Below are 16,089 nucleotides of genomic sequence, written 5' to 3' on the forward strand. Positions count from 1 at the left end.
AGTAGCATCATATCTGAAGGAAGCAGCAGTTTTGTGAACCACCTGCACGACATCATTGTTGTTTGTTGCCGCCATCTTTGCCATTTTTCGGGGTAGACATCAGTACTGAATATTCAATGCTTCAGATTCAGACTTACCACATCAGACTCACTTTTATTGCCAGTATGTGAAACAAACCAGAATTGCTTCTGGTTTGATGCCAAGCATAAACCAGAGGACGATACCGTAACAGAGAACACAATAGCGACCAACAATTTACAAGACAATCGTGCAAACAGCCAAGAGCAATCAACAATCAGCAGAACAGTCACATGTACAAATATCAATAATCAAACTTAAATAAATGCAAACATATGTATATGGAGACCTACCCTACAGTGAAATGCATTGTTTGCATTAATAATTTAAGGATGTGCAGCTGCAGCCTGCAAATGTCACCACACATCTGGCACCAACATGGCATACCCACAATGCTCTGCAGAACAACACAGGACACAAGCAACAACACAAGGCCTTTCCTCCCTTCCACCCACTAGCTGGGAAACACAGCCATCTTAAATATGTGTGGCCAAATGAATTATAGAGTCATTGGACACCACAGCACAGAAACAGGCCCTTCAGCCCATCTAGTTCTTGACAAACTATTGATCTGTCTAGAGCCATTGACCTGTGCCTGGACCATAGCCCACCATAACCCCTGTCATTCATGTACCTTTCCAAATCTCTCTTAAAAGCTGAAATCAAACCTGCATCCACTTCTGTCGGTAGCTAGTCCCACACTTTCACCACTGAGTACAGAACTTCCCACTCATGTTCCCCTTAAGTATTTCACCTTTCATCCATAACCTCTAGCCTCATCCAACTTCAATGGAAAAGGCCTGCTTGCACTTACCTTATCAGTACCCCTTATAACTTTGTACACCTGTATCAAATCAATTTGTTTCAGACATTCCTTAAGTAAATGTGATCAATGTGATATCTTTACTCTTGAAACAGTTGCTCAGGGTTTACCAAATCACATTAACCATTTGTGGAGTTGTCTTCCCAACTTCCTAAACACCCATATCTCGTTTTTGTGTCAGTGACGATTGACCTGAAAGTTAAGCACAATCAGTGTCAGTATCCTACCTGATAGTAATGAAAGATGGAGTCAGCCATATGGTCCTTGCCAGGTATAGTGTGCGTCCATAGTTTCTTCATGAAGAAGACCTGGTAGGTCAGAGAAGGGATGACACCTGGCAAGATGAGATTCAAATGCTAACATGCCTTTGTTTTCAAACAGTCTGATCGAGCTAATATGCACAATAAGTCACCATTCTGCACTTTCATTCTTTTTTAAAATGTGGCTTGCACACTTTTGTTTGAGTGTGGTACGGGGAGGGGGTTTGATGTTTTTCTTTGAATGGGTTGGTTTTGTAGCTCTTTGTTTTGTGACCGTCTGTGGGGAAGATGAAATTCAGGGTTGTATATTGCATACTTATATAATAAAAGTACTTTGAATCAAAATGTATGGCATGGTTAGTTTAACACTATTACAGCACCAGTGACCTGGGTGCAATTCCACCATTGTTGTAAGTAGTACGTACGTAAACACAAAAGATTGTGGGCCGAAGGGCCTGTATTGTGTTGTAAGTTTTCTATGTCCTAGATTCTGCAGATGCTGGAAATCCAGAGTAACACACACAAAATGCTGGAGGATCTCAGCAGGTCAGGTAGCATCCACAGAGAGGGATAAAGAGTTGACCACTTGGGCCGAGATGCCCTGATGAAGTATCTATCCCGATACGCAGACACTTTATTCCCTTCCGTAGATGCTATGTGACCTGCTGAGCTCCTTTAGTAGTTTATACATTCTCCACGGAACCACGCGGGACTCCTCCGGGTGCGCCAGCTTCCTCCTACATTCCACAGTACCGGTTGGTAGATTAATTGGTCACACGGGTGTAACTGGACGGTGTGGGTTAGGTGGGTGGGAAGGGCATGCCGTTGTGCTGCATCTCTATAAAAAACATGCAAGGGTCTGTAACAAGAAACTACAGATACTGGAATCTGGAGCAACACGCAAGGCACTGTAGGAACTCAGTGGGTCAGGCAGGAAGGAAAGTGGTTAATGTTTCAGGAAGGTCGATAGGAGACGGATAATACAAAAAAGAAAGGGATGGAGCAAGAGCTGGCAGTTGACGGGTGGATCCAAGTGAGGGAGGGTGATCAGCAGATGGGGAAGGTGAGGAGGAACAGCATCAGTCCAGATGAAGGGTCTTCACACACAGAGGTCCGCACTAGAATGAGGTGAGGTCCAGTCCCGAATCAGATTTAGAACAGAACAGTCCAGGCCCTTTGCTCCACCAGGTTGTGCCGATGCTTTAACCTACTCTAAGCTCAATCAAATCCTTCCCTCTCCCATAGCCCTCAATTTTCCTTTCAACAATGTGCCCAAGATTCTCTGAAATGTCTTAATCTATCTGCTTCCAACCACCACCCCGGCAGTGCATTCCACGCTCTCAGCACACTGTGCAAAACAAAAAACTACCCCGATATCTTCCCAATACTTTCCTCCAATCACCTTAAAATTATGCCCTCTCAAATTAGACATTTCTACAGAGGAGATTTACCATTTCTACAGATTTACCCTGGATTAGAGAGCATGTCCTATGAGAAAGCTAGGGCTTTTCACTTTGGAGCGGCGGAGGATGAGAGGTGACTTGATAGAGGTATATAAGATGGCAAGAGGCATAGATCGGGTGGGCAGCCAGAGACTTTTCTCCAGGGTGGAAATGGCATAAACTTAAGGTGATTGGAGGCAAGTACGAGGGGAACGTCACAGGTAGGTTTTATTTTAAACATAGGTGGAACAGTAGTGTAACACTTTACAGAGCCAGTGATCAATTCCTGTCGATATCTCTAAGGAGCTTGTATGTTCTCCCCAAGACGCATGGGTTTCCTCCGGGTGTTCCAGTTTCCTCCATGTTCTCGAGATGTATGGGTTAGTATATTACGGGCATGTCATGTTGGTGCTGCAAGTATGGTGACACTTGTGGGCAGCTCCCCAACACATCCAGGACTGTATTGATGATTGACGCAAATGACACATTTCACTGTACGTCTCAATTTATACGTATACTGAGTGGTGGATACGTGGAATGCACCGTCAGGGGTTGGAAAAGAGGCAGATACACTAGGGACATTGAAGAGACTCTTAAATAGGCACATTGATTAAATAAAAATGGAGGGCCAGGTGGGAAGGAAGCATTAGATTGATCTCGGAGTAGGTTAATAGGTTGGCACAGCATCGTGGGTCTATACTGTGCCATGTTCTAAGTATTCCTCTCAACTACAATAAGTAAAATTCCATTTTTCATCTGCGGATTTCAGTCGTTGGATTGGTTTCCTGAAGTACATGGCTAGAACCACCACCGTCTCTTCTCTCTCCAAGTCAGTGTGCAAAACGCAGGGAGTCAAGGCCAGAAGGGAGACACACTTCAGACAGCCAATGGACAGACCAGCTGAACAGACAACTTTCATTTTGAAATTTACCATCTTTCACTGGCCGAGCTTTCTTGATCCATTCAGTGAGGTGACGCACGAAGTCGAAGAAGAAATCTCCCTCAGGCACGCTGATCACCTGGCGATCAACAAGTGCAGAGTTAGCAGCCATTTTCCTGCCCACAGAGGAAGTCCAACCTTCATCATTCTTGTAACAGAAGGGGGGGAGAAGCCACAATAGGAAGGTGGGAGAGGGGAAGGGCTACAAACTGGCAGGTGATAGGTGATAGGACCAGAGGGCACAGCCTCAGAACAGCTCACCCCTTTAGCACAGAGATGTGGAGGAATTTATTTAGCCTGAAGGTGAGGAAACTGGAATTTATTGTCAGTGAAGGTTTATAGGTTCTTGATTAATAAGGGCTTTAAAGGTTATGGGAAGAAGGCAGAAGAATGGGGTTGAAGAAGGAAAATAAATCAGCCATGATGGAATGGCAGCGAAGACTTGATGGGCCAAATGGCCTAATCCTGTGCCTATGTCTTAAGGTTGCCCACTCTGGGTCTGGGTACCAATGCAATGGTTGTGGTTATTCCATGAACCATAGACTCCACTGTGGACGGGTTAGAAGGTTGCTTACAGTGATGGGTAGGTGGATCATTTGGTGGGCTGGCTCATTCTGTCATTTACGTTGGGCTCTCTCAGAGAGTTACAACATGAGAACAAGACCCCCAGTCCACCATGTCTGCATTGACCATCAAGCATTCATTTTTAAAACAGCTCTGCCTGAATTCTTCAGTCAGTACATTGCTGGTGAGATCATGGAGTAATTGTACAGGTGCTAGCGAGGCTGCATTTGGGGTATTGTGTTCATTTCCTCTTACCCTGCTATAGGAAAGTTGCAACCATACTGGAAAATATGCAGAAACCATTGACAAGGATAAATCTCCAGAAAAAGAAATTCCTCCTCATCCCTGTTCTAAAGGGACATCCTTGATCTCCGAGGCTGTGCCCTCTGATCCTAGACTCCTCCACTATAGGGAACATCCTCTCCATGCCCACACTATCTGGGCAAGGAGTTCTCAATTTTTATGCCATGGACCCTAACCATTAACTGAGGGGTCCACGGACCTCAGGTTGGGAACACCTGCTCTAGACTAAGTATCTAGGACTAGGTCTCGTCACCTCAGAAACAAAACCAGGGTGTCAGAGAGATCTTACAAAGTACACTCGGAGGCCACTTTATTAAGACAGAAGTAGTATTCTACTGTTGTAGCCCGGCCACTTCAAGCTTCAATGCATTGTGCATTCAGAGATGCTCCTCTGCACACCACTGCTGTAATGTGTGGTTATGTGCGTTACTGTCGCCTTCCTGTCAGTTTAAACCAGTCTGGCCATTCTCCTCTGACCTCTCTCAGTAACTGGACATTTTCACCCACAGAACTCCCATTCACTGACTTTTTTTTTAATGTTTTTGCACCATTCTCTGTAAACTCCAGAGACTGTTGTGCATGGAAATCCCAGGAGATCAGCAGTTTCTGAGATACTCAAACCACCCCGTCTGGTACCAACAATCATTCCACAGTCAAAGTGACTTAGATCACACATCATCCCATTCTAATGTTTGGGCCGAACAACAACTGAACCTTTTTACCAAGTCTGCATGCTTTTATGCATTGGGTTGCCGCCATATGATTGGCTGATTAGATATTTGCATTAATGAGCAGGTGTACCTAATAAAGTGGCCACTGGACACATCTCTTCACATGGAGGGTGGCCCAAACTCTCTTCTGATATCCATGACGTGTGCCAATGTCTCCAGTGCTGTTTTTCCAACTCTTAGTTGCCCACCCTACCCCACTCGTTACCTTGTCGGAGATCTTGACAAATAAACTGAATCCATCAGCAGACTTTAGCAGCAGACGGGTGGAAATGCTCTGGCAGAAATCTTTGGCCTTGGTGCTAGACTCCACCTCAAAGGCCTGTGAAAGGAAGGAGGGAACTTAGGACCCAACTATGGTCAATAGAAAGGCAACATTTCACACCAAAATTTGCACTTAAAAGTAGCAAAAGCATTTCAAATCTCTACATCAAAGGTACATCAGAATCAGGGTTATTATTCTAGATAGGTTATAGATAGACAGGGTTATTTATTCTAGATAAACCAGAGGAGATTTACCAGGATGTTGCCTGGTTTGGAGAACAAGTCATATGAATCAAGGTTAGCAGAGCTGGGACTTTTCTCTTTGGAGCGTAGAAGGATGAGAGGGGACTCGATAGAGGTCTACAAGATTATGAGAGGCATAGATAGGGTGGATAGTCAGTACCTGTTTCCCAGGGCACCAATAGCAAACACCAGAGGGCATATGTACAAAATTAAGGGAGGGAAGTTTAGGGGAGACATCAGGGGTAAGTTTTTTTTTACACAGAGGGTTGTGAGTGCCTGGAATGACTTGCCAGGGATGGCGGTGGAGGCTAAAACATTAGGGGTACTTAAGAGCCTCTTGGACAGGCACATGGATGAAAGAAAAATAGAGGGTTATGGGATAGTGTGGGTTTAGTACTTTTTTTAAGGATTATATGGGTCGGCACAACATGGAGGGCTGAAGGGCCTGTACTGTGCTGTAGTGTTCTATGGTTCTATAGTTTAATGTCCTTTCCAATACACAATTGTAAAGGAAAAATCAGATAATTGTTACTCTGGATCCGATGTAGCACAAAAAAACACAGTAAGATATAGAACACAATAATAAAAAACTACAATATATATAAATACGTAAAGGTAGATTGATTGTATGCCCATAAAGTGATGCTGGGCACAGGAGTGTCTGTACACAAGGTGACTCTGACAGGAAAGGATAAACTAGTGGTGGTTGGGGTGTGGAAGGATGGGTTAGTGGGTGGAGGTGTTGATCAGCCTCACTGCTTGGGGAGAGTAACTGTTTTTGAGTCTGGTGGTCCTCGAGTGGATGCTACGTAGCCTCCTCCCTGATGGGAGTGGGAAACACGTGCATTGACACAAGAAATAGGAACAGGAATGGACCAAAGCTCGAAGTAAATTTATTATCAAAATACATTACTGTTTGTCACCATATACAACCCCGAGATTCATTTTCTTAAGGGTGTTCCAGTAAATAAAAAGATACACATTAAAATCAATGAAAAACAGCGCACAATAAAGATGGGCAAACAACCAGTGTGCAAAAACTAAAAGAGAAAAAAACCCAAATAATTATAAATAATCAATGAGTGGTTCAGCGGGGGCAGCACTGACAGTTCACGCAGAAGTTGCACTTCAAAGTATGTGACAAATAATGCCGATCTTTGAAAGGTCAGAATCTGAATCAGTTTTAATGTCACCAACGTGTTAAGAATTTTTGTGTTGTGTGGCTGCAGTACATTGCAATATATAATAATAATACAGTAAACTATAGTAAACATATCTATTAAAAGTAATTAAGTAGTGCAAAAAGAGATAAAAAAGGTATTAAGGTAGTGTTCGTGGATAAATGAACGTCTTACACCTCCTTTTGTAGAGATTTATCTCCACCCCGCACATGCTGATAATGTTGTTAAATAGGCATATGGTGCGTAGGCCTTCGTTAGTTGGAAGATTGAGTTCAGAAGCCGCGAGGTAATATTGCAACTCTATAAAAACCTCGTTAGACCACACTTGAAGTATTGTGCTCAGTTCTGGCCACCTCATTATAGGAAGGATGCGGAAGATTTAGAGAGGAAGCTGCCCGGATCAGAGAGTTTATTTTATCAGTATAGGTTGAGCAAGCTAGGGTTTTTCCTCTCTGGAGAGAAGGAAGAGGAGAGATAATTTGATAAAGGTATGCAAACATTGGAAGAATTCTGTAGTTCGAGTGGGTATTCAGAGAGAATTTCCCAGGGCAGAAAGGCTAATATAAAGGGCATAATTTTAAAGTGACTTAAGTATAGGGGAGATGTCAATGTTTTCTATCGAGAACCTTTGTCTATTTCACGCCATAGATGCCGTTTGATCCACAGAGTTCCTCCACATCTTGTATTTCGCTCTGTACTCCAGCACCTGTAGCCTTGTGGTTTTGAAGTTTTATCTACAGAAATTATTATACACTGGGAAAAGAACACAAAACACTACAGCATAGTCCAGGCCCTTTGGCCCATGATCTTGTGCCGAGTTTATCATAGACTTTAAGGTTAATCTAACCCTTCCCTCCCACGTGGACCTCCATTTTTCTATCACCCAGGTGCCTATCCAAGATTTTCTGAAATATTGCTGATGTATCTGTCTCTGCCACCACCACTGTCAGCATGTTCCACCACTCGGTGTAAAACAACTTACCTCTGACATCTCCCCCTTATATTTTCCTCCAGTCACCTTAAATTGAATTAAGTTAAATGGAATTGAATTTAGGAGCCGAGAGGTAATTTTGCAGTTATATAGGACCCTGGTCAGATCCCACTTGGAGTACTGTGCTCAGTTCTGGTCGCCTCACTACAGGAAGGATGTGGAAGCCATAGAAAGGGTGCAGAGGAGATTTACAAGGATGTTGCCTGGATTGGGGAGCATGCCTTATGAGAATAGGTTGAGTGAACTCGGCCTTTCCTCCTTGGAGCGAAGGAGGATGAGAGGTGACCTGATAGAGGTGTACAAGATGATGAGAGGCATTGATCGTGTGGATAGTCAGAGGCTTTTTCCCAGGGCTGAAATGGTTGCCACAAGAGGACACAGGGTTAAGGTGCTGGGGAGTAGGTACAGAGGAGATGTCAGGGTTAAGTTTTTTACTCAGAGAGTGGTGAGTGTGTGGAATGGGCTGCCGGTAACGGTGGTGGAGGCGGATATGATAGGGTCTTTTAAGAGGCTTTTAGATAGGTACATGGAGCTTAGTAAAATAGAGGGCTATGGGTAAGCCTAGTAAATTCTAAGATAGGGACATGTTCGGCACAACTTTGTGGGCCGAAGGGCCTGTATTGTGCTGTAGGTTTGCTATGTTTCTAAAAATATGCTCCCTCATGCTAGCCACTTCTGCCCTGGGAAAAGTCACTGGCTGTCCACTCGTTCTGTGCCTTTTATCATCTTATATACCTCTATCAAGTCACTTCATATCCACCTTCACTCCAAAGAGAAAAGCCTTAGCTTGCTCAATGTACCTTCATAAGACATGTTCTGTAATCCGGGTAACATCCTGGTAAATCTGCTCTGCACCCTCTTTAAAGCTAGCACATCCTTTCTATGATGAAGTGACCGGAGTCAAACGCCATGTTCTAGGGTTTTATAAAAGCTGCAACACCACCTCGTGCTTCTTGAACTCAACTCCCCTGACTAAGGAATACCAACACACCATACGCCTTCTTAACAACCCTGTAAACTGGTTAAGAGTCAGTTTAAAACAGGTCGAGTCAAGTGATCAGGAGGGAGATGTACTAGATGTATGTTAGTAGTTTATTCTGTATGGAGTGATCATCTGTTTGATGTTAAAGTTCAAAGTAGATTTATTATCAGAGTACATACAGAACGTCACCATACACCAAAGACTAACAAGCAATGTACAAAAGACCAAGTGTGCGAATACAAATAATAATAAATAAATAGTAAATAAAAACACTGAAAATATAGAACTATGCAAAACATTTGTGAGTGATGATAACCCTGATTCTGATATGAGTCTCTATTGTGGACTGAGAGTGGGAAGGGGGCAGGGAGAGGGGAATCATGGTTGGGGAAAAAGTGAAAGGGAGAGGGGAGGGAGCGGGTAGCATCAGAGAGACCTTCTGTAATGATCAATAATCCAATTGCTTATAATCAAATGACCTTTGCTGGTGTTTCAGAGCGGAGTGTGTCTGTGCCTGTGTCACTCCTCACCCCGGCACCCCTTCTCTGCCACCTGTCCCATGGCGCTCCACCCTCTCAATTCCCAACATCCTTTGCTCTCACCGGATTTACAAGCTTGCTCTCTGCTCGATGTTGACAAGTACAGTACTGTGCAAAGGTCTTAGGCACCCTAGCTGTATATACGTGCCCGAGGCTTCCACATTGTTGTAGAATGCCTGGAAGAGAGTCCATCGTCACTTTCCTCCATCAGGTGTCTCCTGAACAGCTGGTGAACCATTGACAAGATGTGTCACTGTGCTGCCTCACAAAACGTTCTTGTTAATCCCGTGTGTTTTTAAATGCCGAAAACTTCTATGAAGGAGTGAGGAAACGCTTACCTCATCCGTGTCATCGGGGAAGTAGACCTTGTGGTATATCTGGGTTGTTTTGTGCTGTATAGCCTCCACTTCCACAAGGTGGGGTGGGTACTTCCGGGAGCCATTGCTGCAGGGGTCCAATTGATAAACAAAGACTCATGTTTAGAGACAATCAGACACCACAATGAATCCACAATCAGTTCACTGCTGAGAAAACAACAGCCAGTCTGCATGGTAACATCCCACGATATTGACCTGATTAGTTCTTTTGGTGATGTTGATTAAGGGATGAATATTGGCCTGCACACTTGTGATTCAAATCTGAAAATTCGTGATTTGGGAGTGTAAAGACTCACAAATTTCTACAGACAAACCATGGAGAACATGCGACCTGGCGGCGTTACTGTCTGGTATGGAGGGGCCACTGCACAGGATCGGAAAAAGCTGCAGAGAGTTGCAAACTCCATCATGGGCACTGGAGTCCCACCATCAAGGCGATGCCTCAAAAAGGCGGCATCCATCATTAAAGACCCTCACCATCCAGGACATGCCCTCGTCTCACTGCTACCATCAAGGTGGCGGCACAGGAACCTGAAGACACACATTCATCATCTTCTCCTGTGCAATCAGATTTCTGAATGGTCAATGAGCCCATTGTACACTACCTCAATATTTTTTCTCTTTTCTAGCTCACTTTTTGTACTGCTTATTTAAGTTATTTATATATATTTCTTATTATAGTTTAATTTAATGTATTGCAATGTACTGCTTCCCCAAAACAACAAATTCCACAGCACAGGCCAGTGATATTAAACCTGATACTCTTCTTCAATATACTAAACATTGATCTTTTAATTGTACAATCCTCCCACCACAGCTCCCAAGAAGACAATAGGTTTAATGTCCCATCACAAGATGGCACATCTGACAGAGCAGCACACTCTCAGTACCATAGCAAAGGCATTAATTACCCTGAATTATCTGCTCGGCTTCCTGCAGCCAGATTTGAATTCACCACCACTTTGACCAGGATCACCTGCTTTTAACTCCCTACGTCCCACCAATCGAAGCTATATGGGCAAAAAAAAAACCCCACCAAAACACCAAACCTTACTGTTCCTTTTTGAATCCCCACAAACTGTCCCCAGATTTTGCACAATTCTACAGAGATTGTGTTGACAAGCAATCGTTTCTATTGATACCAACCATCCCAGACATCCCCTCTTCATTACCCCTCCCACTGGGTAGAAGATATAAAAGCGTAAATCATGGACTCCTGGATTAATGTGGGGGTCCATAGCATAAAGATGATTGGGAACCCCTGGTCTAAATGCATGTACCAACAGGCTCAAGGATTGTTTCTATCCCGTTGTTGCAAGACTATTGAAAAGTTCTCTCATATGACGAGAATGGATTCTTGACCACACAACCCACCTTGCACCATACTGTCTGCCTGCCTGCACTTTCTCTGTAACTAACCCTTTATTCCATTATGCTTTTCCCTTGTACCACCTCAATGCATTAATGTAATGAAATTATCTATATGAATGCCACACAAAAGCTTTTTATTGTACCTCAGAATATATGACAATAACAAACCAATTTACTTGCGCAAAAATTCCGTATTAAACAATACAACCTTTAGTATTTTTAGCTTGCAGTCACAGAATTTAAAAAAAAATACACCTCTGTTATAAACAACTCACTTTTGAAACTCGCAGGACAAATAACTTTGTTATTGTGAGTTTGAAAACCTATAGCCCCTAACACCACCCTTGTCCCCATTGATACTAGAATGCATAGGAGACTGGCTGACTGGCAGGAGGCAAAAGTGGGAATAATAGGGGAATTTTCTGGTTGGCTGCCAGTGACTAGTGTTGCTGGGACCGCTTCTTTTCACGTTATATATATCAATGATTTGAATGACAGGATTGATAGCTCTGTGGTCAAGTTTGCAGAAGATACAGAGATAGGTGGAGGGGTTGGTAGCGTTGAGAACGTGGAGTCTACAGAAGGATTTAGACTGATTGGTTGAATGGGCGAAGTGGCAGATGAAACAGCATCGGAAAGTGTACGTTATGCACTTTGGCAGAGGGGATAAGGGCATAGACTATTTTCTAAACGGGAAGAAAATTCAAAAATTAGAGGTGCAATGGGACTTGGGAGTCCTTGTGTAGGATTGCCTAAAGGTGAACTTGAGGTTAAGTCAGTGGTAAGAAAGGCAAGTGCAATGTTAGCAAGGATGTAATGGTGAGGTTTTATAAGTCATTGGTCAGACGGCAATTGGAGTATTGAGAGCAGTTTTGGGCCCCTTATCTAAGACAAGATGAGCTGGCATTGGACAGGGTCCAGAGGAGGCTCACAAGAATGAGCAAAGAAATGGCAGATTGGAATATAGTGCAAGAAAGTGTATGCTCATGTGTTAAGGTCAAATGAATGAAGGTGAAAACTTGTTTTTAAAAACAGGAAGAAATTTCAGAAATCTGACTAGGCTAAATCTGTGGAATTCATTGCCATGGGCAGCTGTGGAAGCCAAGACATTGAGTATATTTAAAGTGGAGGGTGATAGGTTCTTCATTAGTAAGGGCATCATAGGTTACAGGTCGAAGGCAGGGGAATGAGGTTGAGAGGGATAAGAAATTAGCCATGGTGGAATGCTGGAGAAGACTCGATGGGCTGAATGGCCTAATTCTGCTCCTATATCTTAGTCTTATGATACAAATATTTTTAGAAATGCAATTCTGTTAGGAATGCAAATTTCATGTTACAGCAGAACTACCATCATATTTTAAGAGTCGTAGATTGCTTTTGGAGTTAGACGGATCAAAGGTTATAGGGAGAATGCAGGAACAGGGACAGGATTGAGCTGACCAGTCATGATCACACTGAAGGACCACATCAGATCAATTGTGAGAAGATGGCAAGTGCACATGCAGCTGATGAATCATGCAGTGACTGGCATGAGCACAGATTCCTCCAATTTCCAAAAAACTCTCTCCTCCCTCTTTCTCTATTCCCCATTCTTGCTCCACTCTTACCTCTTCTCCTCACTTGACCATCACCACTCTCTGGTTCCTATCTTCCTTCCCTTTCTTCCATAGTCCACCCTATCAGGTTCCTTCTTCTTCAACCCCTTACCTCTTCCACCTATCGCCATAGAGCTTCGGACTTCATCTTCCCTTCCTCCACTCATCTTCACCCTCACTTGGTCTTACCGATCATCTGCCAGCTTGTACGCCTCCCCTTCTCTCTCCTCCTTATACTTGCATCTGCCGCCCCACTTCCTTTCCAGTCCTGATGATCGTTTATTCCTCTCCATAGATACTGCCTAACCTACTGAGTTCCCACTAATTTTGTGTGTGTTGCTCTGGAGTTCCAGAGTCTGCAAAATCTTTAGTGTTTGTGAATCAATTGGCTATGTGTGGATGACCATCTCTCTTGGTGTGGACTTACAAACATCCATGTATTTTGTCTCAGCAGCCTGGTTTGTAGCTCCTGTGTGGCAAGTTTCCTAGCGTGTACCATCACTAACATGGCTCAAAAACATTTAATCCTTCTACTCAGTTTCTGTTCTAGCTCCGTACATATGTAACAGGTCGAACATTTTGTCTTTTTAAAAATGTTTCTACGTTAAACCCTACACTCTATGGAAAAAGAAGAATGCTGAACTAGGGATGAGATGGGAGAGAAGAGGAGGGGAGAGGGAAGAGCGAGGGAGGGGCGGTGGGGAGGGCAGTGAAATGGAGGACACAACTCAACCACGTCACAGAGGAGAGTCGGAGATTCCCCTTACCGGAGGGCCTTCTGGAGTCGGAACATGCAGTCAGGAGCGAGCATGCGGCTTTTCCGGGACTGGAGGAACCTCTGGATGTGGGGCAGGAGGACATTGCTCGGAGGGAAGAGCCCAGTACACAACCAGAGCAACTCCCATCCTTTCTCCTCACTGTACCTGTCAGGACAACAGCACCAAAAGCAATTCAGAAAGTGGCATTTAGTCATACTGCTGACCAACTCCCTAAACACCAAGGATGATAAAGTTTGTTCCTGGAGACTTGATGCATTTAAGCCACATTATACCTATTTTTCTATGCTCCCCCCACCCCCCTTGGAATCCAGCAGGTTTGCCCCTTAATTTTCAAAGGATCAGCTTTATTTGCCTCATATATTTACATATATTAGGAATTAGTTGCGTGTTGGTCAGAGTGCGACCATGCAGCAGAAAAACAGAATTCAACAATCATAGAAAAATTATATAAAGAAATACATCTCTCCTTTTTTTATTTAGTGGTGCAGCTCAGAACAGGTCCTTCTGACGCAATGAACCACGCTGCCCAGCGACCCACCTATATAACCCTAGAGTAATCACAGGACTATTTACAATGGCACGTCACATTAAGACAGAATTCAGAAGTCAGCCATCTCACAAAACACTTGTGAATCTGATGTCTTGCAAAATTAACAAATTCATTGACACAGACTGCTACGAGGGTGAGACTTCCGACAAAATGCTCAAATCTGCCAAGCAAGCCGCGTCACAGTACAAGGAAAGTTTGAAAAAGAAATAGAAAAGCTATTTGCATTAGCATTTAGCTATTAGCATTGAGACTCCCAACAAAATACTCAACGAGTGTGTGTGAGTGTGTGTGTAAATAGTTTCAATATGTGATCAAATAAATTGTTGTGTTCTTTCATAATCAAATATCCTGTATACATACACCCTTGGAAGCTGACTGGGGAGGGGCGATATGGGATTGCAGGGGCGGGGGTGGTGGTGCTACCTCCCTGAAATGAGTTTTTGCAGGGTGGAATGTCTGAGTTTACCTACTATCCAGTACGACTTTGGACTGTGGGTGGAAACCACACGTGGTTTACAGGGAGGAAGTACAAACTCCTTACAGACTGTATTGGAACAGAACTCTGAACTCCACAACGCCTCGAGCTGTTGTGCCAACCACTACATTACTGTGGTGGTCTCTCTCTCTAACTCTCTCTCTCTATCCTCATCCAGAAGATTAAGATGCATGCGATCCATCGTGAATGAGCCGTTTGCATACAGAACTTGCTTGACCTTAGAAGACAGAGGGTAGTGGACGAAGGGACTTACTGTAGCTGGAGCTCTGTCATTAGTGGTTTTTCACAGGGATATGTACTGGGACCTCTGCTGTTTGTCATGGATATAAATGACCAGGATTAAAATGTATATGGGTAGGTTAGTACATTTGCAGCTAATACCAAGATTGGTGGTGTTGTGGATAGCATAATACACTGGCAAAGAATACAGTGGGATATAGACCAGCTGCAGGTATGGGCAGAGAAATGGCAGATGCAGTTTAATCCAGCCAGGTGTGAAGGGCTGCACCTTGGTAGACCAGGCTAGTTTTGTGTCTTACTTCACATGGTTGTCAGTCAGCTGCTTAAGAATCTGGCAGTAAATCTCGTCTTTCATCAGCTCCCCCTTCAAGGCACCTTCGAATATCTGGTCTGTCAGCTCGTTCACCAAGCGCATTCGTTTGGAGGGGTAGTCTCCCATATACTTCATCACAGGTACTGGCCCCGAGTCAAGGCAACAACAGACAAGACTTTGCAATTAAATAGCGCCTTCCACAACACCTCAAAATGCACTTTGCAACTAATGAATGTTGCTACCAGTTTGGAGGAGTTTGAAATGACGGTCTGGGTTTGCGGAGTTTACATCTTAGGTCAAAATGATTGAGATGGTGCATTCAAGTTATAGAGAGACGCAGCACAGTAAAGACCCATCTGCCCATTTATCCATGCTGGTCATCCATCACCCATTTACACTAACCCTACTTCTGTTCTCCCCACATTCTCAACGCTCGCCCTCCACTCCTGCAGATTCTACACCGCGCCCACTCGCTGAGGACAATTTACAGTTAAAGAGTAACTTTACTCATCAGCTGTTCATTGTAATGGAGTGAAATGCATTGTATTACGTCAACAACAAAACAAGTCTTAGGATGTGCTGGAGGTAGCCTGCAAGTGTCGTCACACTTCTGGGGCCACCGTACCATGTCTATCACTCACTAACCCTAACTGGTACAGTTTAGGAACGAGGGAGGAAACTGGAATGCAGGAACTGAATCCTGATCAGTGATTGCTGGCACTGTAAAGCGATTGTGTTCACCACTACACTATTGTCCTTAATTAACCAATCAACCCACCTGTCTTTGGGACAGGAAGCAAACTGGAGCAGCTGTAGGTCATATGGAGAACCCCCCCCCCTCCCCCGTCCACACACACAGAAGCAGTAATCAGAATTGAACCCATGTCGCTGAATTTACATATATATTAATATATTTGCATATATATTAATTAATATCTCACTCTCACCATATTGTGACATATGCACACCTTGATAATAAATTTACTTAGAAACTCTGAATGCACATAAAATGCTTGAGGAACTCAGCAAG

General features: G+C 43.8%; 1 protein-coding gene across 4 annotated transcripts in view; it reads right to left on the bottom strand.

Moving 5' to 3' along the window:
* myo7aa (myosin VIIAa) overlaps positions 1-16,089 on the bottom strand; it is a 274,145-nt gene that overhangs the window by 22,379 nt on the left and 235,677 nt on the right. For all 4 annotated transcript variants that reach the window (XM_073044265.1, XM_073044264.1, XM_073044263.1 and 1 more), the window contains 6 exons: positions 15,046-15,199; positions 13,449-13,604; positions 9,677-9,782; positions 5,347-5,460; positions 3,535-3,622; positions 1,129-1,235 (listed from right to left, as the gene is read on the bottom strand). In XM_073044265.1, the coding sequence (XP_072900366.1) occupies positions 1,129-1,235; positions 3,535-3,622; positions 5,347-5,460; positions 9,677-9,782; positions 13,449-13,604; positions 15,046-15,199 (725 nt within the window). The remainder of the gene's footprint in view (positions 1-1,128; positions 1,236-3,534; positions 3,623-5,346; positions 5,461-9,676; positions 9,783-13,448; positions 13,605-15,045; positions 15,200-16,089) is intronic.

Source organism: Hemitrygon akajei, chromosome 4, assembly GCF_048418815.1.
Source record: "Hemitrygon akajei chromosome 4, sHemAka1.3, whole genome shotgun sequence".
In the NCBI taxonomy this organism is placed as follows: domain Eukaryota; kingdom Metazoa; phylum Chordata; class Chondrichthyes; order Myliobatiformes; family Dasyatidae; genus Hemitrygon; species Hemitrygon akajei.